At 48.9% G+C, this 26,791-nt stretch overlaps 2 protein-coding genes across 6 annotated transcripts; both read right to left on the bottom strand.

Annotated features, from left to right (window-relative positions):
* Nucleotides 1–3,952: 3,952 nt before the first annotated feature.
* On the bottom strand, nucleotides 3,953–9,647 carry ANKRD23 (ankyrin repeat domain 23). Its single transcript, XM_033100909.1, has 9 exons — nucleotides 8,735–9,647; nucleotides 7,417–7,563; nucleotides 7,116–7,244; nucleotides 6,429–6,560; nucleotides 6,129–6,227; nucleotides 5,942–6,040; nucleotides 5,710–5,808; nucleotides 5,528–5,626; nucleotides 3,953–5,435 (listed from the first exon to the last, which is right to left on the bottom strand). Exons 1-9 carry the CDS (start codon nucleotides 9,224–9,226, stop codon nucleotides 5,343–5,345), a joined length of 1,389 nt encoding a protein of 462 aa, XP_032956800.1. The 5' UTR covers nucleotides 9,227–9,647; the 3' UTR covers nucleotides 3,953–5,342.
* Nucleotides 7,426–25,377, bottom strand: ANKRD39 (ankyrin repeat domain 39). 5 transcript variants are annotated; one of them, XR_004422468.1, is made up of 6 exons: nucleotides 25,224–25,377; nucleotides 21,978–22,081; nucleotides 20,903–21,106; nucleotides 11,260–11,437; nucleotides 9,697–9,878; nucleotides 7,427–7,563 (listed from the first exon to the last, which is right to left on the bottom strand). XR_004422468.1 is itself a non-coding variant. In XM_033100910.1 (5 exons), the coding sequence occupies exons 1-4, from the start codon at nucleotides 25,321–25,323 to the stop codon at nucleotides 11,294–11,296; spliced, it is 552 nt and encodes a 183-aa protein (XP_032956801.1). In that variant the 5' UTR covers nucleotides 25,324–25,377; the 3' UTR covers nucleotides 7,426–7,563; nucleotides 11,260–11,293. The 5 variants fall into 5 exon arrangements, 2 of the variants coding, with proteins under 2 accessions (XP_032956801.1, XP_032956802.1); XR_004422469.1 differs by having other exon boundaries at nucleotides 11,227–11,437; XR_004422470.1 differs by lacking the exon at nucleotides 9,697–9,878 and having other exon boundaries at nucleotides 7,426–7,563; nucleotides 11,227–11,437.
* Between the last annotated feature and the right edge of the window lie 1,414 nt (nucleotides 25,378–26,791).

Below are 26,791 nucleotides of genomic sequence, written 5' to 3' on the forward strand. Positions count from 1 at the left end.
ATATCCTGGATTCTAATCATTTGTAGGATAAATGTGTTGCAGAAAGTTCTCTGTTGTTTAGCTTATCATTCTCCATCTTGTGTCTTTTGACAGTCACTAACTTTTTCTGCAGTCAGACTTACCAAATAATTTGGTTTGTTTTTTGTGTCTTAGTGAATTTTCTATCCTATGGTCATAAAATATCCCCCTACGTTATCTAGCTACACACACATTGAAGTACACCGGAAACGGATGTGTGCGTTACTCCATTCCCTGTATTTCTCCCCAGATGGATAAGCAAGTGTCTGAGTTCCACATGTGTCTGAGCAAGCACATCTTTCCCCACTGTTCTGCGATGTCCTCTCATAAACCAAATGTTCACACGTGTATTGATTGTGCCACTTGATTTGTTTATTGTTTCTAATAGTCTTTTGGTGGAGTCTTTAGGCCTTTTGTAAACATGCTATCATATTATCTGCAAATAGTGACAGTTTTACTACTTCATTCCCGATTTCGATGCCTTTGATCTCTCTCTTGCCTGATCTGGCCGGGATTCCCAGGACTATGTTGAATAGGAGTGGGGAACACCTTTGTTTTGTTCCTGATCTTAGAGGAACATCTTTCAGTTTTTATTGAGTATGATGTTAGCGAAGGGTTTGTCAAAAGTGGCCTTTATCATGTTGAGGTATTTTTCCTTCTATACCCATTTTATTGTTTAATCATAAATGGGTGTTGTATCTTGTCAAGTGCTTTTTCTGCATCTATTGAGATGATCATAATATTTTTATCCTTTATTTTGTTCATACGGTGTATCACATTGATTGATTTCCATGTTGAAACATCCTTCCATCCCTGGAATAAACCCCTTGATGATGATGTATTATCTTTTTAATGTATTACTTGATTTGTTAGTATGTTCAGAATTTTTGCATCTATGTTCATTAGAGATATTGACCTGTAATATTTTTGTATTGTCCTCACCTGGTTTTGGTATAAGGGTAATGTTGCCTTGTAAAATGAGTTAGGGAGTATTCCTCCCAATTTTTGGAAGAATTTGAGGAATGGTATTAAATCTTTTCAACATTTTTGGTAAATGGGGGTTTTGTGGTGGTCAACTCCCTCAGCTTCTGTATGTCTGAAAAAGCCTTTATTTTTCCTTCATATCTAAAGGGTAACTTTGCTGGATGTATTCTTGGCTGGTGGTTTCTCTCAATATTTTAAATACTTCATTCCACTGTCTCCTGGCTTGTAAGGTTTCTGCTGAAAAATCCAATAATCTAACGGGATTTCCTTTGTAGGTTACAGCCTCCCCCCCCCCCCGCTCCCTTTAGAATTGTCATTAACTTTTGACAGTTTTAATATACTGTGTCTTGGAGAAGGTCTTTTTGCACTGAGATGATTAGGTGTTCTGTTAGTTGCTTGAATTTGAGGGGCCAGCTCTTTCCATAGGTTTGGGAAGTTCTTGTTAACGTGAATAGGTTCTCTTCCCCTCTCTGTCTTCTGGTATACCTGTTACTATTATGCTTGTTGCTCTTTCTAATGGAGTCAGATAGTTCTCGTAGAATTTTTTCATTTTTTTAAACTTTCAGTTCTCTCCCCACCAGAGCCATTCCTAGATTTCTATCTTTGAGCTCTCTAGGTCTCTTCCAACTTGTCTGCTTTTTTCCATGCTCTCTAATTCATCTCCTTTATTGAGTTCTTCAGATCCAGAATTTAGTTCTTTTTATAGTTTGTCTCTTTTGTGAGGTACTTTTGTTTGTTGATTTTATTCCTGAGCTCGTTGAACTGCCTTTTTGAGTTTTATCTCACTGAGTTTTTTCATAACTGCAATCTTGATTTCTCTGTCATATACATCAGTCTTCCATGTCTTTGAGTTTGGTTTCTGGACTTTTCCTTTTCTCTCTAAGCTACTTTGTTATCTTGGTTATTCATGGTGCTTGATGGATTCTTTCTCTGACTGGGTATTTGAGGTAGTCAACTTTTTTAGGTAGTTTGGTTTTTAACAATTGACCAGGTTGATAAGTCTTGCATTTTCCAGCAGATGGTGCTATAATGCAAGTTTTTGTTTTACCTGCTCTACTGCTGCCTCTGGGATCTGTGTTGGCTTCAGTCGAGGAAAATGCCCCGTATTCCCCAAGGAGGTTAGCATCCCATGCCCGGCTCACCTCAGTGTCGGGGTTCCATCCTGTGGGAGATGGCAGGTGACGGGGCTCCAGAACTGTGAGTTCCCAACACTGCCTCCTTGTAACCAGAAGCTGCCAGCCATGCTGTTATCCCAGGTGTCTCCACTGGGTTCCACCGTGACGGATGGGCAGGGGGATGAGTTCTCAAGTCTGCAGCTGTGCCTTCTTGCTGACAGTGGTGGCCGCTAGTCTGTTGCTGCATACCACTGTCTCACATCACAGCCTGGTTTGGCTGCAGTTGGAACCTACTCCTCAGGAATGTTGCTTCTGCCCATCCACCCTCTGGGCTGCTGTGTGAGGGGTGCGGCATGACTCCTTCCCCACTACCGTGTCAGCTGGGGCTGCAGCAGGCAAAAGGAAGCAGCTGCGCCTTCTCATCGGTAATGGTGGCCAGGTGTCTGGCTGCCACACCACTGTGCCACATCTCCACCCGTCACCAGGTGTAGCTGCAATAGGCACTGGCCCCTCTGGCCCTCCGGGCTGCTGTGGGTGGGATGCACCCCGACTCCTTCCCTGGTGTCACACCAGCCTGTGCGCCCCCCCCCCCCCGTCTCCGTCCTTCTCCTGTCCTGCCTACCCCACTCACACTGATCCGCCCACCTTTACATGTCTCAATGCAGATCTCAGACGTGTTTGTTGAGCAGGGAATCCTGTTGAATTAGTTGTCCGACTTGTAACTTTAAGAGGAGAAACCAAGGACTGTCCTTGTTCCGCAATGATGCTGACATCACTTTATTTCAGCCTATAGATGTCCAGTTGCTCCAGCACCATTTGTCTTTCCTCCATTGACTTAACTTTTGAACCCGTAAAAAATCAGTTGCACATATTTGTATGTATTTCCAGGTTGTATTGTCCCATTGATCCATGTCCCTCCATCAATGCCACTGTCATACTACTGTATACAGGCACACCTCGTTTTATTGTGTTTCACAGGGGTTGCATGGCTTACAAATGGAAGGCAAAACCCTCCACCAGCAAAAAGATTACAACTTGCTTTGTCACCACGGTCTGGAACCAAAACCACAATGTCTCCGAGGTCTGCCTGTAATAAGTTTTGAAATCAGGTAGACTCATTCCTCCATTTATTCTTTTTCAAAATTGTCTTAGCTATAAATTTAAAACTACTCTTATCTACATCCTCAAAAAATCTTGCTGGGATTTTAGCAAGCACTGCATTAAACTTGTACATCCATTCGGGAAGAACTGACATGTTGGCTATGTTGTATCCTCTAATCCATAAACATAGTAAGTCTTGCTTGATCTCATTCTTGTTTGATCTCATTCATCAGCATTTTGTAGTTTTCAGCATAAGAGTCCTTACATTCTTTGTCAGATTTACATCTAAATATTTCATTTTTTGAAGCAATTCTAAATGGTCCTGTCTTTAATTTTGTTTATATGGTCACTGCTAATATGTAGAAGTAGGTCTTTATCTTACATCCTGAGATCTTGCTGAACTCCTTTATTCTAGATTCCTTAGGATATCCTACATAGACGAGTGTGGCGTCCACATGGTAATGTTGATACCCGGGTCCCCCCCCAGGATTCTGATTTAATTGTCTGGATATCAGTACTTTTACAACTTTTCCTCGTGGTTCTAATAAGCAGCCGAGGCTGAGAACCTCTGCATTGAACTTGCCCACCAATGAGCAGAGATGCTGGAGTGCACGGGCCAACTGCCCATCATGCTGTCAAGCCGCATGGAACAGGCTTGTGCTTGGCTGTTGAGGAACACAAGGCCCTGGGCCCCGACGGCCTGGCCCCTCCCAGCCCAGAGCACACAACTAGGCTATGATGGATAACCAACCAGTTTTAATGAACACAAAATATCGATATGTATAAAAAGGTATTTTTGTCAGTCACGTAAATGTCCCCACTTTCTAGATGGGGAGTCATCTTCTCCATGGACTAGAGTACCTGCTTCTCCTAGGAGCCCCGCGTCTGGGTAAACGCTGGCTGTGTCCCCACAGGGCAGGGGCTGCCCAAGGGAAGGGAAGCTGTGGGGCTCTAGCCAGCTTTTTCACACAGTAAGTTCTGAGGCCACCGATGTTAGACTAGTAACTGCTGCAGACGGATGGCAGCCCAGGTGCCTTAGTAGGAGAGGAAGACTAAACCATCATGGAGCCCTCCCTCATCCTGCGGCTGTTTAGAGCCAAATTCTTTAAGATTCACTCTCTGGCATGTAAGGACCCAGCCCTGCCAGAGCACATCTACACCAGCACAATTTGAAGCACAGTGGACGGATCCGTTAGGAGAGCCCGTGTGGAGCCGGGTCCTACACAGATCCCCAATTAGCAGCTGGGGGTGGGAGCAAGTGTTCCTTTGCCTGCCCTGCGGGCGGAGCTTGGTGTCCCACCTTGGAGGTAGGATAGCGCAGACCAGCTGCGGGGTCCAGGCGGGAGCTCACGCTCCAGTGCCAGGGCGGCGTTAGTGCCTGAGGAAAAATAGGGTCACGGGCCACCTCCCCAAAAGCTGAGTGGGCCACAAGCAACCCCCTGCATCCAGGCACTTTACCCCACAAGGAGAGCCACCAGCTAGTCAGCTGGAGTGGCGGGCGGGCAGGCCTGACCGAAGCCTTCAGACAGTGGGCACAGGGTTCCCTAAGGTACGAGCTCCAGCTCCTCAGCCTTAGGGCTTCTGAGGCAACCAGCGGGTGGTGGGCCTCAGACCTGCTGAGCAGCCCTCCAGCCCCAACACCAGAGTCCCCAAGACTGAAGTTGCCGGGGGCCGCCCCAGACGCCATCAGGGTTGCTGCTGATAGGAATGGAGTCCGTGAGAAACCCCCACCCCAGGCGTCGGCCAGCTGCAGGATGCCTGGCACCTGTGGCCTGGATGGCAGCTGAGCCACCACCCGACAGGAAACGCCCATGGGGACGGAGGCTTAGGACTCCGCCTGTGCTGCAGCCTGGGCTCCCAGGCACGGCGGCGGCGCCTCATCGGCACCCACCCTGCCGCCCTCCCCACCACGGGTCTCTGTGGCAGCCTCCCTCACTGGCACCCTCGCAGGGAGCGGTCGTCCCTGAGACTGGGAGCCAGGCTGGGGCTGGGAGTCCGAGCTGCTCCCTAGTCCTGACAGGGCCGCTTGGGAGCAATAGGGACAGGTCAGAACTACAGGCGTGAGGATGGGGACAGGGGGACCAGGGGACGGAATGGTGGCTGAGTGGCCCTGCAGGGCTGCTGTCATCGGGTGCGAGGATGCCCCACGTGGGCCTGCAGAGCCTCCTGGATGCCTCGCTGCCAGTCTCGTGCCAGCTGCACTGGGGTGACGGAAGCCTGGGGACGAGGGTGCTGGGTCAGTTGTCACCTGGCAAGCGCCCCGGGGGCCCGCCCGCCCGCCCGCCGTCCTCAGGGCCTGTGGGGCTCACCCGGTTCCGCACGTCCAGCTGGGCTCCGTACAGCAGCAGCACCTTCATGGCTCTGTAGTGGCCGTGCCGCACAGCCTCGTGCAGAGCTGTGTCCCCTTCCTGTGGAGAGGGGACGTCATGCCGGCCCTTCCCAGCCCCAGGAAGGGCCGGCCCCACTGGAGCAGCCACAAACAAGCGCCTACCTTGTCCTGTGCGTCCATGTGGGCCCCACATGCGATGAGGTGCTCCAGGCACTCACAGTGCCCCGTGCGCACGGCCACGTGCAAGGGAGTGCTCCAGATCTAGGGGGCGTGTGGCAGTTCCTGTTGCTCTGCGTGGCGAGGCCCACACCCACGCCCAAGGGCTGGGAACAGTGTCAGCTCCGAGCTGCTCGCTGTTCCCCTGACGGCCCCCCACCCCGCAGCGCGCCCTCACCTTGTCCCGGGCGTTGACCTGGGCTCCCTGGTTAAGCAGCTGCTTTAGGATGTCCAGGTGGCCTCCACGGCAGGCCCAGAACACAGGTGTCCTGTCCAGCTGCAAAACAAAAGCACTGAAGCCCTGACACGCTGTGCACCGGGCAGGCTGCCTGCCAGGGAGGGGACAGGCCTTCCCCGGTTCTCACCAAGTCACGAGCGTCCACAGTGGCCCCCGCCTCCAGCAGCTTGTTCACAAGCTGGCTGTGACCTTTCAGACAGGCCCAGTGCAAGGCTGTGCGGCGGAGCTGGGAGGTGGAGATGGGGGAGTCAGGTGGAGGGAGCACGGCCGCTCTCTAGGGTCCAGAGCTGCCAGCTGCCCATCACATGGAGGGCCCGCCCCTCCCAGCTCAGGAAGCGCCGGGACTCGAGGCCCCATCAAACAGAGAAGCAGGTCTGCTAGGCCAGGACTAGAGCTGAAGACGGTACCCTGCAGCCACCTGCCCTACCTTGTCATGGGCACTGGGGTCCCCTCCGTCTGCCAGGTACTTGTCAATCAGGGCCTCCTGGTTCTCAGCAGCTGCCTTCAGGAACGTGTCCAGGCCCACGGGCTCCAGCTGGGCCTGGGGCTGGGGCTGTAGCTGGACAATCAAAGACAAGACCAAAGGGACGCTGTCAGCTTGTACAAATAACAGGTTTTTAAAAACCCACCCCTAGGAGACTCAGGCTGAATAGGCATCGGGGGCCTGTGCCCACCCCCAAGTTCATATGAAGTCCTGACCCCAGAACCTCAGAATGTGAGCTGACTTGGAAACTGTCCTTGTAGCTATAACTCGTTGAGGTCATACTGGAGTAGGCTGGTCCCGGATCCGATGGAACTGGTGTCCTTATTAAACGTGGACATTGGGAGCCAGACAAGCACACGGGGAGTGCCGTGTGCACACGGAGGCAGTGATGTGTCCGAGCCAGGACAGGGCTGGACAGAAGGACCAGCCAGCCAACACCTTCCTCACACATCATCCAAGGCCCCGTCCGTGGCGCTGGCGGGCAGCCCCAGCAGTCACACACGGGGGTGGGGGGCCAGGATGGACTGTGCCCAGCTCGTCACGTGCGGCTGTGCAGGTGCGGCTGGCGGTGTCCACTCCTCCCCAGGAACTCAAGCCCTGGGTGCGCCCCTACCACCCCGATGCACCCACCTTAACCACGGGCTCAGGTGCCCTGGGGGGGACTCCGCGTTTCAGTCGTTTTTCTCTTCTTCTTTGAACCAAGTTTTCCAAGTCAGCCAGACTGTCCAGATGAAATCTGGAACTGGCAAATCTCTCAAGCTGGGGCAGGAAGTGGGCAGAAGACAAAAGGCCGTGTGAGCTGTCAGCCCGGGTCCCGGGAGCCTGGGGGCAGGCTCTTGCTCTACTCCCTGGCTCTCCCAGACCCTCACTGCTCAGACCTCAGACCTGCCCATAGGGGCCCAGCCACCGCGGGCCACCCCACATCACTCACTCTCCTCCTCTTCTCTTCTTCCACTTTCCACCTCTCCCGGGCCACGGCCTCCTGAGGTCCCCGCCTCCAGTCACTCGGCCAGCCTCCAGGTTCAGGAGCTTCATGTCCACGTCCTAACACTTTCCTTTCTTCTCTTTCTCCACTTACCTGTAGGGACAGGACAGGGATCAAGAGGAAAATTAGGAGTCCTTCGAGAACCTAGCCATGCAGTAGGGGTCCTGATAAGAGCTGGGTCTGAGAGCTGGCCTGACACTTCTCAAAGCTTCTCGTGGTCAGCAGCGTTGGCACGCTCCCTGCTGGCTCTCACCAGCTGCCGCCTACCCTGTCCTGTCAGCGAGGACACAGGGTTGCGGGCGTGACCCCACATCTATTTATACTTCTGGACTTGTGTCCAGGCAAGCTCAGGGCACATGACACCTCAGCTTCCCTCAGGGGTGCTGTCCTCACATTCCTACCAGGTCACGCCACACTGCCACCTGACCCCCAGCTCAGGGGCAGAAGATGTGCCTCCTGGGTAAAATCCTGAATTCCTGGGTTCAGATCTTGGCTCTTCATGAAGCTGTTTCTTCATCAGTAAATGGGGTTGAACTAGCAGCGCAGGAGTTGTGCCCAGGCAGACACTCCATTCTGCCCTTCCTCCCGGCCCAGCCCCGGGACGGGATGGCAGGAGCTGGGGACACTGAGCACTGCGCATTGCGGGTAGAGAAAGGTTGCAAAGACAGGACGGCAGGGCGCTGGGCTTCCAGCCACGGAGAGCCGTGTTCCCTGTCAAAGCAACGCTGGCGACCTAACTCTTGTGGCCACAGCCCCCCCCGCAGAGGCTGTACCACGCTGGGGCCAAGCTGGGCACTGTCACATCCTGGGTCCTCTATGCCCCACCTCACCAAAACGCGTCCCAAAGTGTCACTGGTGTCACCATTTCTCTCACTGCCCAGGGAAGTGCACAGCACACTTCTGCCTCCCCATCCAAGGCGGCCAGACCCCCGGCCCATTTCCAGAGCAATGGCTATCCTGGCAATTGAGCTAAACTGAGACCCAGCTACACTTGCGTCTCTCAAGGTAACAACACTTGCTATACTCCAGGATTTTCATGTCACCATCACCCGACATGTTTCCCACTCAGTTTCCCTCTTGCTCCCTAACACCCCTTCTCACCACCTCACGTGAGAACGGGGCAGACACAGCAGAGAAAAATTGCACGTTTCTGCTCCAAAAACCCAGTTCTCGGACCACAGAGGAAGCTGCCTGCCCTCCTTGTTCTGCTGACGGCCTGGGGCAGTCAGATGACTGCCCGGCCTCCCTCTCCCCATGTCCTTACCAACTGCTGGACACTGATGACGTCCATGGTCCCCCCGCTCTCCGCTCCCCCAGTGAGGAGAGCTGAGCTGTCAGCCCTTTTATAGGGGAGCTGTCTCCTGATGGCAGGCAGGGCGGGACAGAGGCTTCCGCCCGCGCCAGATGACTCTGTGGCTCCGTAACACCCCCTAAAATACCAGCATGGGCCTGCGGCCAAGCAGGGGGAGGAGCTGTTCTGAGCTGAGTCAGGTGCAACCTCACACACCCGCCCACCCCCCACCTGCTCAGGAGTAGTTCCACCCCAGACACGTGTCCTGGGGTGCGTGGGCCAGTGGCCCACATTCAGGGGAAAACAGTTCTCACTCTTAAGTCCAGGCACCACTCGTACAAATGAGTCAAGCGTGAGCCTCCACCAGCAGGTCCGGCCGCCTGAGACCCAGAAAGGAGGCCAGAATCCTAGAGGACCTGGGAAGGACAGGCCAGGGAGGCTGCCCTCTGCCTCAGGGACCCTCATGGCACCTACAGGAGGAAATCAGGCTTCCAGGGATTTCCCAGCTCCCAGCCAGTTCAAGGCTGCCCCTACTCTTGCTGGCTTCCTGCCCAGGGGCCCCTCCTTCTCCCTCGCCATGCTGAGGGCCAGTATTAAACTACACCAGCACGGGCCAAGGCCAGTCTGTCATCAACCACAGGCCTCGGAGACCTCTCCTCACCCAACATGCAGGTCCCACCAGACACTGTCCCGGGCGTGGGGCACGCACTTCCCCGAGAGGCGAGGTTAACATCCACTCCAGGTCCAAGTACACAACATTAATCGCCAGGTCAGTCACAAAGCCAAATTCCTAGTTGTCCCTAAGATGCCAGCGTGCCCTTCACCCGCTGTGCCTTAAACTCTGCCTTGACCTTTGAAGGGGAATCTGATAGCCAGTAAATAAGACTCCAGAATCGGAGCCACATGAGCAGAGGTGACCAAAACGAGGGGGGTACCTCAGGTCAAGAACAGCCCAAGGCCCCCAAGGGCTGCCAACGGTCTCAGCCATGGCTGGCTAGCTGGCTGGCTGCGTAAGCCAGTTCTGAGACAGCTTCTTAAAGAAACTCGGTCCTTACACTTCAGGGTGTTTTCTTGGAGATTTCTTGCCTTTGGTTATGAGGGAGAGAGTTACGTAGACCTGCGTGAGGGTGAGCAGACAAGAAAAAGCCTTTAGTGCTGGGCTCCACTGCATCCAACACCCTTCTTGCCATATCCCCAGACAGGCTTCCTCCGAAATTCTCAGCAGAAAACCAGCTTCTTCCACATGAAACTAACTGGTATTAATTCTGACTGATTAAAAAAATGGCTCCGTGTAAAAAAATCCAAACATAGCAAATACAGCTCCAAAAGACCCCTGACTAACCACTGTACCCAGTGGGCCAGGGGACCACGGGCACCGATCTGCTACATGCCCTCAGGACTTGGTGCCCGTACGTACATGTTTCTACAGGCAGTGTGCCACTGCACTGCGCTCCAGGATATGCGCCAGAATGGAGCAGCTTCCCCACGGCAGCACCTGGTGGACTCTTCTTTATTTCACATTCCACCCCGTGCTGCAGGTACCTGTCAGTCAGGGCCTCCCAGGGGGCACAACTCGTAACTGCCTCTGGAAATAAGCACCTTTGTAGACATGGAGGACTATTTCTCTAAGGTAGCTACACAGAAGTCAGATTATTGGCCCTATTCATTTACATTTTAATAGGTATCGCCGAACTGCCATCTACAGTGGCTGTATCAATTTCCATGAACCGGTATCAACAAAGTTAAGACAAGTGACAGTACGAAAGGGGAAAAATACATATATATACTCATATATATAAAACATAGGATCAATATCCATAATACATAAACAACTCCCATGAATCAATAAACAGAAAAAAAATTTAAATAGACAAAGGGTATGAACAGGAAGTTCACCTGAAGACAGGTGCTCAACCTCACTAGTCCTCAGCAAAACGACAAAACCGCAGCACTTTTAAATCTATCCGACTGTCAAAATTACACTTTACAAATGAGTGCTGATCAGGTTTGGAGGACACGCGAGGTGCTGGCAATGTGCCAGGTGCCCTTATCACTGTTCTCCACAGCGGCACCCCTGGCATCCCCACAATGGCTTGGAGGCGGGCGCTATTATAATCCTTGTTTTACAGAAGAGGAGATGGGGACCGCCGGGTAAGTGACTTACCAAGGTCACTCAGCTAGAAAGCTGCTTTTGTCACATATCCATAGCTTCTTCTAATACTTAACAGATTTGTTTTTTAATTTAGGTCTTGAAATCTACTCAAAATTTAACTGTGAACATGGGACAAGGTAAGGATATAACTTTATTTCCCATACGGATGGATATTTCCATGTAGACTCATTTAGAATAGGACCCCCTGCCCAGGCTTCAGCACTTGCAGCCCCACCCAATCTGCTCCCTCACCACCAGTGGCCAAAATGGGTCTCCAGGCCTCAGTTTCCCACCCTGCAGCACTGATGCTGACCAAGGCAGGGGCCTGATGACCTAGTCTGTGTACCCTTCATGGCAGCCTGAAACAGAAGGGTGGTGGTTCAGCTGGCCAGCAGGTCCCGCAGGTCACTGTTGCAGGGCAGCAGGTCATACGCTAGTCGTGCCTTCCGGTCGCGGACGGCCTTCAGGGCGGGGCTGTGCTGCAACAAGAGGGAGCAGATGTCCACGTGACCCTTCTCAGCAGCCTGTGGAGAGAGGCCTGAGTCAAAAGAGACGCCTTCACTGGGCCCTGCTCTTTCTTGTTCCATTTCTGCGTATCTCTGAGTCCTAAAAAATGGAGATGCTGGCTGTCTGAGTAGAGCTCCCCTGAGTCCTACCCAATCCCAATGACTTGCAGACAGACTGGCAGAGTACGCCAGTGCCATTCTGGCAGTTAGCTTGAGTTTTTCTTTCTTGTGTTCTTCGCTCATGGACATTCTGCTTTGTCCAGGCTGCACATTAAAGACGAGAGCAGAATTGCGGTCTCTAAACAAACATTTAGAGCATCTACAGGGTGGTAAGCTTCACGAGCACAGGAGATATCAAACACGGACCCTGCCCCCCAGGGACAGACAAAATCGGGCCCAGGTTCCCAGTTCTTCTCCTTTGAGACAGACGTTCCCAGTCCAGATGTTAACTACTAATCTACTTCCTCCAAAAAATAACAGCTAAGAGATTGACACAGATTATCTTACTTCACTTTTACAGTAACCATCAGAGGTAGGAACTACCATTATTCCCACTTTACAAATCAAGAAACTTAGCTGGCTTGCCTAAGGCCACAGAGCTCGTGTGGCAGCCTGGGGGTTGTAAAGCAGGTCTATCTGAACTCTTAACAGCTATATGACACCACTGTATTCCCTACTCCTCCCAACAAACTGATGGACTACAGGGGCTTTTGAGAGGTATCAAAATTAATGTCAGTAGCAATCACCACCCCAAATTGGAATCCATATTATTTTTAACCAGGTTCTCTTGAGTGCAGACGCAGGCTCTCAATTCTGTTGCCTCAATATAGGTGGTGGTATGTAGTGAGCAGTTGTGAGATGCATTCTAAGTAATCTTTTGCAAAAAGACAAAAGTGCCAATGTATGCAAATAGTTTATTTAAAAAAAAAAAGAGAGAGGTCCAAGACAGCGGTGGCATGAGGAAGATGCTGAACTCATTCCCTCTGATGAGCACACTGAAATATCCACTCATGGAGAGAGCAAGGCCTCCTGAGAACACCCCAGGGCAACTGAGCAGCTTCTGCACAGCAGACAGAAACCGCACAGAGGAGGCTGGGTAACCACAGGAGCCCCCGGTGTGCTCATCAGAGGGCGTGAGTTCAGCATCTTCCTCGTGCCACCGCTATCTTGGACCTCTCTCTCTCTTTTTTTAAATAAACTATTTGCATACATTGGCACTTTTGTCTTCTTGCAAAAGATTACTTGGAATGCATCTCACAACTGCTCACCACATACCACCACCTATACTGAGGAATTAGAGGGGCTGGTGAACACCACTGTTTGTGTGTCCCTCCACCCCCATCACCTCAAAGGGGAGGCGGGAGCTCCATCCAGGTGCTCTGGCCTACCTGCAAGACCGCCGCAGCATTCCCAGCCACACCGCCTAGAGCCCATTTTGGCTCCGAACAAAGGGAGCAAGCAGGACCACATGGGCATCAACACACGCACTTGGCCTCCCCACCTGGCGCCTCTCCAGCCCGGTAGGCCAGTGCCCTGGGTGCCATAAACACCTGCCTGGCTCCAACCAGCCTGCCCAAACCACCCAGCACACAGAGCTCACACAGACCCCGCTTCTACACGAGGCCACTTTATACAGACTGAAAGTGAAGGGATGACAAGATATTTAAAGCAAATAGAAATGAAAAGAAAACTGGGGCAACAATACTCATATCAGACAAAATAGCCTTTAAAATGAAGAATGTAGGGGCCGGCCCGGTGTCTCAGGCGGTTAGAGCTCCATGCTCCTAACTCCGAAGGCTGACAGTTCGATTCCCACATGGGCCAGTGGGCTCTCAACCACAAGGTTGCCAGTTCGATTCCTCGACTCCCGCAAAGGATGGTGGGCTCCACCCCTTGCAACTAAGATTGAACACGGCACCTTGAGCTGAGCTGCTGCGGAGCTCCCGGATGGCTCAGTTGGTTGGAGCACGTCCTCTCAACCACAAGGTTGCCGGTTCGACTCCCACAGGGGATGGTGGGCTGCGCCCTCTGCAACTAGCAATGGCAACTGGATCTGGAGCTGAGCTGCGCCCTCCACAACTAAGATTGAAAGGACAACAACTTGACATGGAAAAAGTCCTGGAAGTACACACTGTTCCCCCAATAAAGTCCTGTTCCCCTACCCCAATAAAAAATCTTAAAGAGAAAAATTTCTAAAACGAAGAATGTAAAAAGAGACAAAGAAGGACATCACATAATGATAAAGGGGCCAATCCAAGAAGAGGACCTAACAATCATGCATTCAACATAGAAGTACCTAAATATATAAAGCAATTAATAATGGACATAAAGGAAGAAATCTACAGTAATACAATAGTAGGGGACTTTAACACCCCTCTCACATCAGTGGATAGGTCGTCCTGACATAAAATTAGTAAGGAAACAATGGCCTTAAATGACCCATTATACGAGACTGACTGAATTGACATTTGTAGACCATTTCATCCCAAAACTGCAGAATACTAATTTTTTTAAGTGCACATGAAACATTCTCCAGGATAGACCACATATTAGGCCACAAAATAAGCCTCAATAAATTCAAAATTAAAATCATAAGAAGAATGTTAACCAAAAATAGCATGAAACTAGAAATCAATTACAAAACGAAAACTGGAAAACACACAAATATGTGGAGACTAAACAACATATTACTAAACGACCAATGGGTCAAAAAGAATATCAAACAGGAAAACAAAAACTACTTTGAGACAAATGAAAATGAAAACACAAATTTCCAAAATTATGGGTTTCAGCAACAGCAGTTCTAAGAGGCAAGTTTATAGCTATACAGGCCTACCTCAAGAAACAAGAAAAATCCCAAATAAACAATCTAACTTTATATCCAAAGGAACTAGAACAAACCCCAAAATAAATAGAAGGAAATAGTAAAGATCAGAATGGAAATAAACAAAATAGAAATTAAAAAACAATAGAAAACATCAATGAAACTAAGAGCTGGTTCTTTGAAAAGATAACCAAACTGACAAACCTTTAGCTAAACTCCCAAGAAGAGAGACAGCCCAAGTAAATAACATCATAAGGGAAAGAGAAGTTACAACCAACACCACAGAAATATAAAGGATCATTAAACAATACTATGAATAATTATATGCCTACAAACTAGACAACCTAGAAGAAATTGATACATTTCTAGAAGCATACAGCCTTTGAAGGATAAATCAGAAAGAAAACAGAAAATCTAAACAGACTGATTACTAGCAATGAAACTGAAGCAGTAATAAAAAAAACTCCTTGGGGCAGCCAGATGGCTCAGTTGGTCAGAGCCTGAGCTCTGAACAACAGGGTTACCGGTTCGATTCCCACATGGGCCAGTGAGCTGCACCCTCCACAACTAGATTGAAGGCAGCGAGCTGCCGCTGAGCTGCCAGAAGGGCAGCTGGATGGCTCAGTTGGTTAGAGTGCGAACTCTCAACAAGGTTGCTGGCTCAATTCCCACATGGGATGGTGGGCTACGCCCCCTGCAACTAAAACTGAAAATGGCAACTGGGCTTGGAGCTGAGCTGCGCCCTCCAGAGAAATACACTGTTCCCCAATATTCTCCAATTACAAAAATAATAATAATAATAATAATAATAATAATAATATAGAGCCGGCCTAGTGCTCAGGTGGTTGGAGCACTGTGCCCCTAACACCGAGGTCACCAGTTCAATTTCCACATGGGCCAGTGAGCTGCGCCCTCTACAGCTAAGATTGTGAACTACAGCTCTCCCTGGAGCTGGGCTGCCATGAGCAGCCGGATAGTGGTGTGACATGCCGTGAGCTGCTTGTGCTGCTGTGTGTTACTGTGTGCTGCCATGAGTGGCCGGCAGCCATCGTGAGCAGCCAACAGCCAGCGAGAGCTGCCGTGTGCTGCTGTGAGCAACCGACCATCGACTGGCGACTAATCTTGCCTCAGCGTGGGCCAGGGAGCTGTGCCCTACACAACTAGGCTGAGAAACAGTGGCTTGAACCTGAGTGCAGGAGAGAAGGAAGAAGGGGGGGGACTATATATATTTCTCTCACTGATTTAAAAACAAAAACACAAAACAAACAAAACTCCCAACAATCAAATCTAGGACCAAACATTTAAAGAGGAATTAATACCTATCCATCTCAAACTATTCCAAAAAATTGAAGAGTGAGAAATGCTTCCAAACTCATTCTACAAAGCCGGCATTACATTGATACCAAAACCAGACAAATATATTACAAAAGAAAATTACAGGCCAATATTGATGAACATAAACGGTAAAAATTCTTAACAAAATATAAGCAAACCAGATTCAACAATACATTAAAAGGATTATATATCATGACCAAGTGGGGTTTATCACAGGCATGCAAGGATGGTTCAATATCCAAAAATCAATCAACACAATCCATTATATCAAAAAAATGAAGGATAAAAATCATGATTACCTCAATAGATGCAGAAAAAGCATTTGACAAAATTCAGCATCCTTTGATAAAAACTCTCAACAAAGTGTGTATAGAGGGAACATGCCTCAACATAAAGGCCATATATGACAAACTCACAGCTAATATCGTACTCAATGGAGAAAAGCTGAAAGGTTCTCCTCTAAAATCAGAAACAAGACAAAGATGCCCATTTTCACCACCACTTCTATTCAACAGAATATTGGAAGTCAGACAAGAAAAGGAAATAAAAGGCATCTAAATTGGAAAGGAATAAGTAAAACTCTCATTATTTGCAGATGACACGATACTATATATAGAAAACCCTAAAGACTCCACCAAAAAACTATTAGAATAAATGAATTCAGTAAAGTTGCAGGATACAGAATCAATATACAGAAATCTCTTGCATTTCTACAGAATAATAACGATCAGAAGGAGAAACTGAGAAAACAATCCCATTTACAATGACATCAAAAAGCATAAAATACGTAGGAATAAATTTAACCAAAGAGAAGACCCGTACTCTGAAATCTATAAGACATTGACAAAAGAAACTGAAGAAGACACAAATAAATGGAAGGATATATCCTGCTCATGGACTGGAAAGATTAATATTGTTAAAATAGCCTTACTATCTAAATAAAGCAATATACGGATTCAATGCAATCCCTATTAAAATACCCATGGTATTTTTCACAAAACTAGAACAACTAATCTTAAAATTTATGTGGAACCAAAAATTTCCCCAAATAGCCAAAGAAGTCTTGAGAAAGAACAAAGTGGGAAGTATCATGCTCCCTGATTTCAAACTATACTACAAAGGTATAGTAATCAAAACAGCATAGTGCTGCCATAAAAACAGACACATAGATCAATAGAACAGAATAGAGACCAGAATAAACCCATGCCTATATGGTCAATTAATCTGCAACAAAAGAGGCAAGAATATACAATAGGGTAAAAGTCTCTTCGAAAATGGACAGATACACACAAAAAATGAAAGCACACCACTTTCTTACACCATATACAAAAGTAAACTCAAAACGGATTAAAGACTTAAATGTAAGACCTGAAACCATAAAAATTCTAGAAGAAAACATAGGCAGTAAACTCTTTGACATTGGTCTTAGCAATATCTTTTTGGATATGTCTTCTTAGGCAAAGGCAACAAAAGCAAAAATAAACAAATGGGATTACATCAAACTAAAAAGTTTTTGCACAGCAAAGGAAACCATCAACCGAATGGGAGAAGATATATATGCCAATGATACATCTGATAAGGGGTTAATATCCAAAATATATAAAGAACTCATACAACTTAACATCAATAAAACAATCCAAGTAGAAAATGAGCAGAGGACCTGAACAGACATTTCTCAAAGAGGACATACAATGGCCAACAGACATATGAAAAGATGCTCAATGTCACTAATCTCCAGGGAAATGCAAATCAAGACGACAATGAGATATTACCTCACACCTCTCAGAACAGCTATCATAAAAAAAACAACCAAAACAAATGTTGGTGAGGATGTGGAGAAAAGGGAACCCTCATGCACTGTTGGTGGAATTGCAAATTGGTACAGCCACTATGAAAACAGTATGGAAGTTACTCACAAAATTAAAAACAGGACTACTATATGACCCAGCAATCCCACTTCTGGGTATTTATCTTCAGTTAAGTTGAAAAGATTCCACCCCCCCATGTTCCTTGCAGCATTATTTATAATAGCCAAACTATGGAAGCAACCCAAGTGTCCATCAATAGATGACTGGATAAAGAAGTGGTACATATAGACGACGGAATATTGCTTGGCCATGAAAAAGAATGAGAGAATGAAATCTTGCCATCTGCAACAACATGGATGGACCTAGAGAGTATTATGCTGAGTGAAATAAATCAGTTAGAGAAAGACAAATACCATATGATTTCACTTGTATTTCACTATATGTTGATATAGAAAACAAAATAAATGAACAAACCAAACAGAAACAAACTCATAGAGAACAAATTGATGGTTACCAGGTAGGAGGGGAGTTAGGGAGATGGGTGAAAAAGGTGAAGAGATTAAGAAGTACAAATTACCAGTTATAAAAGCAGCCACAGGGATGTAAAGTAAAGCACAGGGAACATAGTCAATAATTTGGTAATAACTATGTATAGTGCCAGGCCGCACTTCACAAGTTATATAAATGTCTAACCACTATGTTGTATACCTGAAACCAACATAATCTTGGAGGTCAACTGTAATAGAAAAATTTTAACAAATTTAAAAGAAAGAAAATACTGCATGCCATCCAGATGCCGGGTATATCCATGCCAATGTCCTACCTGTAAACATCCACCATGTGATTTACGACAGTAAAACGTCTGAGCAGCACCAGTTCAGACCATTAAGAAATAAGCAACCTGGGGTGGCCAATTAGCTCAGTTGGTTAGAGTGTGGTGCTGATAACACCAAGGTTGCCGGTTTGATCCCCATATGGGCCACTGTGAGCTGTGCCCTCCAAAAAGGAAGGGAGGGAGGGAGGGAGGGAGGGAGGGAAGCAACCTGCCTCTCCAACTGTCAAGGCCCTTCAAACAAAACACAACACAACACGCAGCTGTTCACTCAGCACATGCTCCCCGAGCACCTGTGCCTGGTGCTGGGGCTATAACAGTAAACAAGGTCCAAGTCCTCGTTGTCTCTCAGGAGAGACAGGCTCCAACAGGGATTTCAAGGTGGAGAAGAGTTAGGGAAAGTCAAGTGCAGGGTGCTTTGGGGCATCCAGTTGGGTGAGCGCCTTGTGTCAGAGGAAAGGGTCTCTGAGATCCTGTTGTAGAAGCTGTAGAAGCTGAGATCTAGAAGGAAGGATGGAAATAGCCAGGTGAAAAACCGGAGAGGAGACGCATCCCAGGGGGATGAGCTTGATTTATATGGCCCTGGAATGTCAGAACAGCAGGGTCAGGAGACTGAAAAAGACTAGCAGGGCCTGCATGGAAGGGAGAAGGGGACGAGAGCTCTAAATAACTGGAGGAGGGAAATGCTTACGTCTTCTCTTGAAGTACACAAAGGTATATGTTACATCAGGAAACTCTTGGACAATGAAATATTTACACGTCTGGCTTCCTCAGACTTAAGCTGGTCCTTGAAATCGCCTTCGCGATTTTCAATTGTGGTAAGAACACATACAGCAAGATCTACTTGGTAACAAATATTAGAGTGAACCACACAGTATTTGTCTCACAAGCACAGTGTTGTACAGAGTTCCCCAACTGAACCATTTGCACAACTGAAACTAACACCAGTTGACCAGCAACAACCCACCTCCCCCACCACCGCCCCTGGCAATGCCATTCCACTCTCTGCTTCTATGTCTGACTATTTTATAGATATGCTTCATTTCAGAGGGATCATGCGGTGTAAAACAAAAAAACTGTTACATCTCTTTAAAATCGGGGCGGCCGGATGGCTCAGTGGGTTAGAGCGTGAGCTCTTAACAACAAGGTTGCCAGTTCAATTCCCACATGGGATGGTGGGCTGCGCCCCCCCACACCCCCTGCAACTAGACTGAAAACGGCTACTGGACTTGGAGCTGATGGGCCCTGGAGAAACACACTGTTCCCCAATATTCCCCAATAAAAATTAAAAAAAAAAAATTCTAAAATGTATCTACTAGTGTCTAAATACCGTTACCAAGTGTTACAACCCACTTCTACCACCCATTTAAGAAAAAAGAATAACACGTATTATTTCACAGTTGATTGTAAAAACAATAAAAATAAAACAAGAACTTTATCTCTGTTGCGAGTATCAAGGCTGCTGCACCCACTCAAGCAGCTTTCTGTCACATCACGCTGCTGGAGTACAGGTTGCTTGCTATGGATTTGTCAGCCCTCAGGTCTCCCATGGAGTCGGAACACTGACTGCCGTCAGTCAGCTTTCCTTCTCCTGGAAATAACGCTCCTCAGTGTGTCTCGTCCTCTGTGGCTGAGAACCAGCTACGTGGCCAGGCTCTACGCTAGAGGCATGGGCTGTAGTCTGGACTGGAGAGCCACTCAGGAGAGACATGCCCCTACTGAGACTGGGACCGGACGTTGTACACCGGAAACTAGTCTACTACTGTATGTCAACTGTAACGTAAAATAAATTTTAAAAAAGAGCAAGCATGGATTTTGAGTGGATAGCAAAAAGTGTCAACCCCGGGTTCTGTTGCTAAGTTAGGCAAACAACCACTTAAATATTTCTGTTTTAATATTCACATCCAGAATTGTGTTTCACAGGCTAGGATTTGAGAATATCCTTTGTGTTACTGGTTGTTTAAGTAAGTAAAGAGAATACATAAATAAATTGGAGAGGCAGGCAGGGGCTAATTGCAGGCTGGTGAACTAGGTGAAGGACTTGATAAAACTTCTGAAAGAGTAAGTTCCGGCACAATCAGAACTGCTTTTTAAAACTATCACTCTGGGGGGAAACCACGCAGGGGCAAGAGAGGAATGATCTGCATAAACCACTTCTCAAAGATGCAGAGAAAGTGGGTAAAAGTGGGTGACTTAAGGGAGAGACCTAGAAGACTGAGGGCACTAATTCTAAAAAATTAAAAAAAAAAAGACTGAGGAACGAGGGGTTGGGGTAGAAGGGAAACTCCTTTTCACGGTATACAGTCTTGTACTATTCAAACTGTTTACCGGTGCACGTATTCCTAGTCGGAAAGTGCAAGGAAATGAGCGCTCTGGCAGTGGTATGGAGAGCAGACTCCAGGCACAGGCAAGGGGCAGAACACACGGCGTGGAGAAGCGTTCCTGACATATTGCCAAGGGAAAGAGAAAAATGATGCTGCATTGAATTCCAATTTACATGCCCAGGAAAAATGCTGGAAAATTACACATTAATCCTAAAGTGATGAGAGGTGAGCACTGAGATTACAAATGGTTTTCCTTTTCTACTTTCTGCTTTTCCACTTTGCCCAGGTTTCCTACAGTGAGCATGTTATAACTTTTATAATGACAAAAAACAAGTTTTTGAAGGGGGAGAGGGGGCATACCTTATGTAGACTGGTCATACCATCGTCATCTACCAGCCTCGGGTTGGACCCATGTGACAGCAGAAGCCGTGCGATCTCAGTGTGCCCACAGTAGCTGGCCCGGTGCAGGGCAGTGGCACCCCCATGTGTCTGGGCATCACACTTGGCCCCACTTTCCAGCAGGAACTGGCATACAGCATAGTGCCCATTGCGGCTGGCGTAGTGCTGCAGGGAACAGAGACTGAAGTCACACAGCAGAAGCTGGCAGGCAGCGGGTGAGGAGTGGAGAGAGCATGGACCCCGGAGCAAGAGGCCTGCGCCCTCCAGGGACCACCTCCATCAGCTGTGGGACCTGGGCGAGCGCCTTCATTTCTAGCATCAGTTTCCTCAATCATTTCTTCCTCACAGGAATGTTATGAAAATGGAATTCAGGGCTGTCCCGGTGGCTCAAGCGGTTGGAGCTCCGTGCTCCTAACTTCGAATGCTGCCAGTTCGATTCCCACATGGGCCAGTGGGCTCTCAACCACAAGGTTGCTGGTTCAATTCCTCGAGTCCCGCAAGGGATGGTGGGCTCCGCCCCATGCACCTAAGATTGAACACGGCACCTTGAGCTGAGCTGCCTCCCGGATGGCTCAGTTGGTCGGCGCGCGTCCTCTCAACCACAAGGTTGCCAGTTTGATTCCCACAAGGGATGGTGGGCTGCGCCCCCTGCAACTAGCAACGGCAACTGGACCTGGAGCTGAGCTGCGCCCTCCACAACTAAGACTGAAAGGACAACAACTTGAAGCTGAACGGCACCCTCCACAACTAAGATCGAAAGGACAACAACTTGACTTGGAAAAAGAAGGCCCGATACACACTCTTCCCCAGTAAAGTCCTGTTCCCCTTCCCCAATAAAATCTTAAAAAAAAAAAAAAAAAAAGAAAGAAAATGGAATTCAGTAATCGATATAAAGCTCTCACATTAATTTAAAACACCAAGGTTCAGATGACACTTAAAACAGAAACCTGCTGGGAGAGAAGAAAGGGAGGGAGAAGACAAAGGTAACCCTCAATCCCCCTCAGATAGCAGGGTCCCTGAGCCCCCCTCAGCTCACCAGAGCTGTGTAGCCGGCTGAGTCGGGCTGACTAGGATCCGTTGCCTTCTGGATTAAATACTTCACTCGGCCCAGGTCTCCATTCAAGGCTGCTGACCAGATTCCTGCGCGATGACAACCAAAGCACTCGATGACAATAGCGATGGCACTAACCGACTGGAGACTTTGAGTCTTTCCTTTACCACTTGGCCTCCATTTCCTCACCCATAAAGTGGGGAATTCCTTCATTCAACAAATATTAACCGCGCACCCCCTGTGCCCAGGATTGCCCTAGATGCTGGTGAAACACCTGTGAACCAGACAGGGGGCTTGTCTGACCGGGGCAGGACGATGGGACAGACACAGAAATCCCTTCTTCCCACTGCAAACACACGTAGTGGGTAATGTTTAAAATGTTTGAATGTATGGGGCCGGACGGGTGGCTCAGTTGGTTAGAGCGCGAGCTCTGGACAACGCGGCTGCCGGTTCGATTCCCACATGGGCCAGCGAGCTGCGCCCTCCACAACCAGAATGAAGTCAATGAGCTGCCGCTCAGCTCCTGGGTGGCCAGATGGCTCAGCTAACCAGCTGAGCGCGTCCTCTCAACCACAAGGTTGCGGGTTCAACTCGATTCCCGCAAGGGATGGTGGGCTGCATCCCCTGCAACTAACAACGGCAACTGGACCTGGAGCTGAACGGCACCCTCCACAACTAAGACTGAAAGGACAACAACTTGATTTGGAAAAAGTCCTGGAAGTACACATTGTTCCCCAATAAAGTCCTGTTCCCCTTCCCCCCCAATATATATATATATATATATATATATATATATATATATATATTTAAAAATAATAAAATATTTGAATGTATAGTCAAATCAAATTCAAAAGCAAGCAAAGGCCATTGCCAGGAGCCTGAACAAGGTGAAAACCAAAGCCCAGTGGTGAGCAGGCACGGAGTCCTTGGAGCTGGACACACACCTCAGGGGCTTTGGCTCCAACGCCTGAGCAGGGTCTGGAGCAAAGGCTGCAGGCCATGTGTGTGGAAGGGAACTAGACAGAGCAAGGCTATGTGCACAAAGGCGGGAGGTGCCATATCCTGGATGAACCGGGACAGGAAAATTGCCACTCTCCTGCCCTGAGTAGGAGCAGGAAGCAAGCCACCATGCCCAAGAACTTCACTCAGCAAATATGTACTGAATACTTACTCTGCATCTGGTACTGTTCTGGACACTAAGGGTTAGCAGAGAACAAAAGACCTGCCCCCCCCCAAAAAAAAAATTTAGTCTTATGGAGCTTGACATTCTACTTAAAGAAGACAAAGAAATATATATATGAAATAAGTTAGGTGGTGCTAAGTGCTATGAAGAAAAATAAAGCAAAGGGGGGTATAGGCAGTGGTCAGGGATGGCATCTCTGATAAGGTGACATTTCAACAGAAACCTAAAGAAAATGAGGAACAGCACCCTTTGAATAGGTATAAGAAGACAACAAAGGCAGAAGAAACTGAAAAAAATCAGATGCCAGGACCTAGGCAACTTGGAGGTATGGGACCCATATCTACCTACATTACCCTCAGGGAGCAAACCCCCAAGCTAAGAATCTGTCATAAAAGCTGATCCAGACAATTGAATGCCTTAAGGGCCAGGCAGAGGCAACTTTTAAACATGCCCTATAAGGATGCCTCTACAGGCCAGCAAAGGCTTGTGTGAGAATCTCTTTAAAAAGAGGAGCACGCTGTTGAGCTCAAAGAAGTTGCAAACCCACTGCCAGCAAAACAAATGGGAAAGCGCATGCTTCAAAAATTAACCGTAACTGTGCAATCTAAGGCTTTAAAATATTTAATGTGTTCACAGAGATGAAGGAATAGAATCCACAAATCAACAGAATATTAGGGGGAGGGAAAAGAACAGGCAGATCTATAATAAAGTCAACACATTAAAAAGTAGAATCACTGAATAAAACAATAGATGGTTCAACAGTACTGCAGACCCAATTGAAGAGAGAATTAATGACTTGGAAATCACCCAAATGCAGAATGGTAAAGAGAAAAATACTTAAAGAGAGGTAAAGAAACATGGAAAAAAGACAGAATGTACCAAAATATGTCTAACAGAGGTTTCAAAAACAAAAAAAGAGAAACTGAATAGAATGGGACAATGTTTGAAGTGATTACAACTTCTGAGAATTATCCTTAAATAAAGACAATGAGTTCTCAGATGAAAAACCATATTAAATCCCAAGAAGGATTAATAAAAACAAATCCAGCTTGGTGAAATGACCAAACATCAAGAATAAAGAGAACATGTAAGTCACCAAAAAGAAAAGATCATCACCCACAAAAGTATTACAGTGAGAGACAATGTGTGTGGTGGGGAAACATGCTTACTGAGAAAACCATTAAAGGATATACTTCAGGACAAAGAACCCAGAAAGAAGATATGAAGGGAAAAAAAGTCCGCACAACAGATAAGGATCTTTCCCATGCGTTCCAAATAGATAATAAATGAGCAAGCCAACACAACACAAGCACACCTCATTTTACTGTGCTTTGGCACCTCCCAGATGATGCTTTATTTTACACACTGAAGGCAAGACTCTCCACCAGCAAAAAGATTATGACTGGCTTTACTGAGACATCTCCTTTTTTCGGTGGTCTGGGACCGAACTGCAGTTATCTCCTAAGTGTGCCTGTAACATGAGATTGTAAAAACTGCTCTGATGAAAGCCAGGCGACCACAGTCACCTGGAGGTGACGGGGCCCTATTTTGCATAGGTCAACGTTTCTGGTGCACCGTCACCCCTGGTCAATACTGACCAGAGGCCTGTAGCACCCTCCCAGTTCTAACAACCTCAAAATGTTTCTAGACGTTGCCAAAGACTCTTCAGTAGCATAACTGCTAGAGAGACCCTTCAGGGGCAGTGGGAGAGGTGGAGGGAAGAAGGCAGGTGTGAGAAGTGTTACCTCTGCGGCCCCAGGGGGAGACTATCAGGCACTCGACACCCGCCGCATCAGTTCTATATCTAGAGCACATGACCCGACACAGCGGCTCGGAAACGTTCGTTTCCCGCAGCTCTATCTCCTGGGAGGGCGCAGATCCCAGGCCGCCCCTCTCGGACACCCTCGAGGGCCGGAGTCCCCGCGTCGCACGGTGGAGCGGCTAGCCCCGCTTCCCTCCCTGCGCGCCGGTAGGCGTTTCAGGGGCCAAGCTCGGGGCGGGCTCTCGGTGACCCAGGGCGACTGCACCCGGCTCCGCGTCCGCCTCACCCCTCTCGAAGTCCATCTCGTCCAGCGTCTGTCGCGCGCCAGGCGTCGCACCCGAGTGGGCGCAGCAGGGCCCGTCAGTGCTGGGCCCGGGAGCCGCCATGCCGGCCTCAGCTCCACCCTGCTATTAGGCGCGCACGCGCCCACGCGCGTGCGCGGTCACCGCCGGACCTGACCAGTCGGCGACCGCGGCCCCGCCGGGCCGACCAATCAGGAGCCCGGGATCTCGCTCGGGAACCAATCGGACGGCGGGGCGGGACTCGGAATTGCGCGTCCCGGCCGAGGTGGCCGAGCAGGGGAGCCTCCAGCGTAAGCGGAGGCTGCAGCGTTGCGCAGGCCTGGACTGCACAACCTGGAGAGCGCCCGGGCCTCGGAGGCAAGTGGTGCTCGCCCGAACCCGCCCTCTATGGTGTCCTTGTTCCCTGGCTCCCCGCGTCCTTCACCCGCCTCCGGCACCGCCGCGGGCCCAGGAAAACGGCTTACCTTCACCTTGCGACACCCTCCCTCCTCACGCCCCTCCGGCCTATTTGTTGAAAACCCAGGGAAGGCAGGTGCCACCAGGAGCAACTGTAAGCCCCCAAAGCAGGGACAGGGCCTTGGGTTGTGCCGACCCTGTCACCCCACCGCGGTGGGCGCCTGCTTTATTGAATCAGTCCACACAGACCAACAGCGTCCGGGCCGACGCCTGACCGTGCAGACCCCAGTGCTTTCCCACAGCCACAGGACGCCTGGGGCTGCAGCCTGCTCCCGGCTGGTCCCCACACCAGTCGTGTGTACAGGGCTCTCCACTTTCACTGCTTTTATCTGTGGGCAGGAATTACAGAATCCAGGCTGGGCCGTTTTTCTTTTTTTATTCTTTTCTTTGGAGGGGGGGAATATTGGGGAATAGTGTGTTTTTCCAGGGCCCATCAGCTCCAAGTCAAATCGTTGTCTTTCAGTCTAGTTGTTGAAGGTCCAGCTCACTGGCCCGAGTGGGAATCGAACGCGGCAACCCTGTTGTTAAGAGCTCAGGCTCTAACCAACTGAGCCATCTGGACACCCCCTGGGCCATTTTCCTTCACAATACCTGGTCCCTGTACCTCTCCTCCCATTAGACACTGGCTTGGTGCATGCTGGGTGGCCCTGGGGAAAGTCCCATGTCCCTGTAGCTGAAGCACTCGAGACTAACATTACTGGAGGATGGAAGGTTGATCTTCCTCCTAACTTACAAGAGTTGGAAGCCCCGGCCTCACATCCAGTCCACAACCGTAAGCTGCCTCCAGGAAGCTCCTTCCACCCTCACTCCCACTTCTCCTTCCCAGGGTTCTGGGAAGCCAGTTCCTCTATGGCTTCGACTCCCAATGCCACCCCATCCCTTTGGCCAGTAACCAAGGCAGGCTCCCAAGAGGCTGTGGCCCTGGCCTGGTTCCCAGCCCCACAGCCACCACTGTGGGAAAACACTGGAGCCTGGGCTGTCCCACTCTGGGGGGCACAGGCAGGTAGGGACCACAAAAGGAGTTGTCTGCTCAGGACTATGGGGAGGTGGGTCTGGACCAGCCTACCTCAACCCAGGGAGCCTTCCCTCTTGGCAC

The sequence above is a fragment of the Rhinolophus ferrumequinum genome, assembly GCF_004115265.2.
Source record: "Rhinolophus ferrumequinum isolate MPI-CBG mRhiFer1 chromosome 13 unlocalized genomic scaffold, mRhiFer1_v1.p Super_scaffold_3, whole genome shotgun sequence".
Taxonomy (NCBI): Eukaryota; Metazoa; Chordata; class Mammalia; order Chiroptera; family Rhinolophidae; genus Rhinolophus; species Rhinolophus ferrumequinum.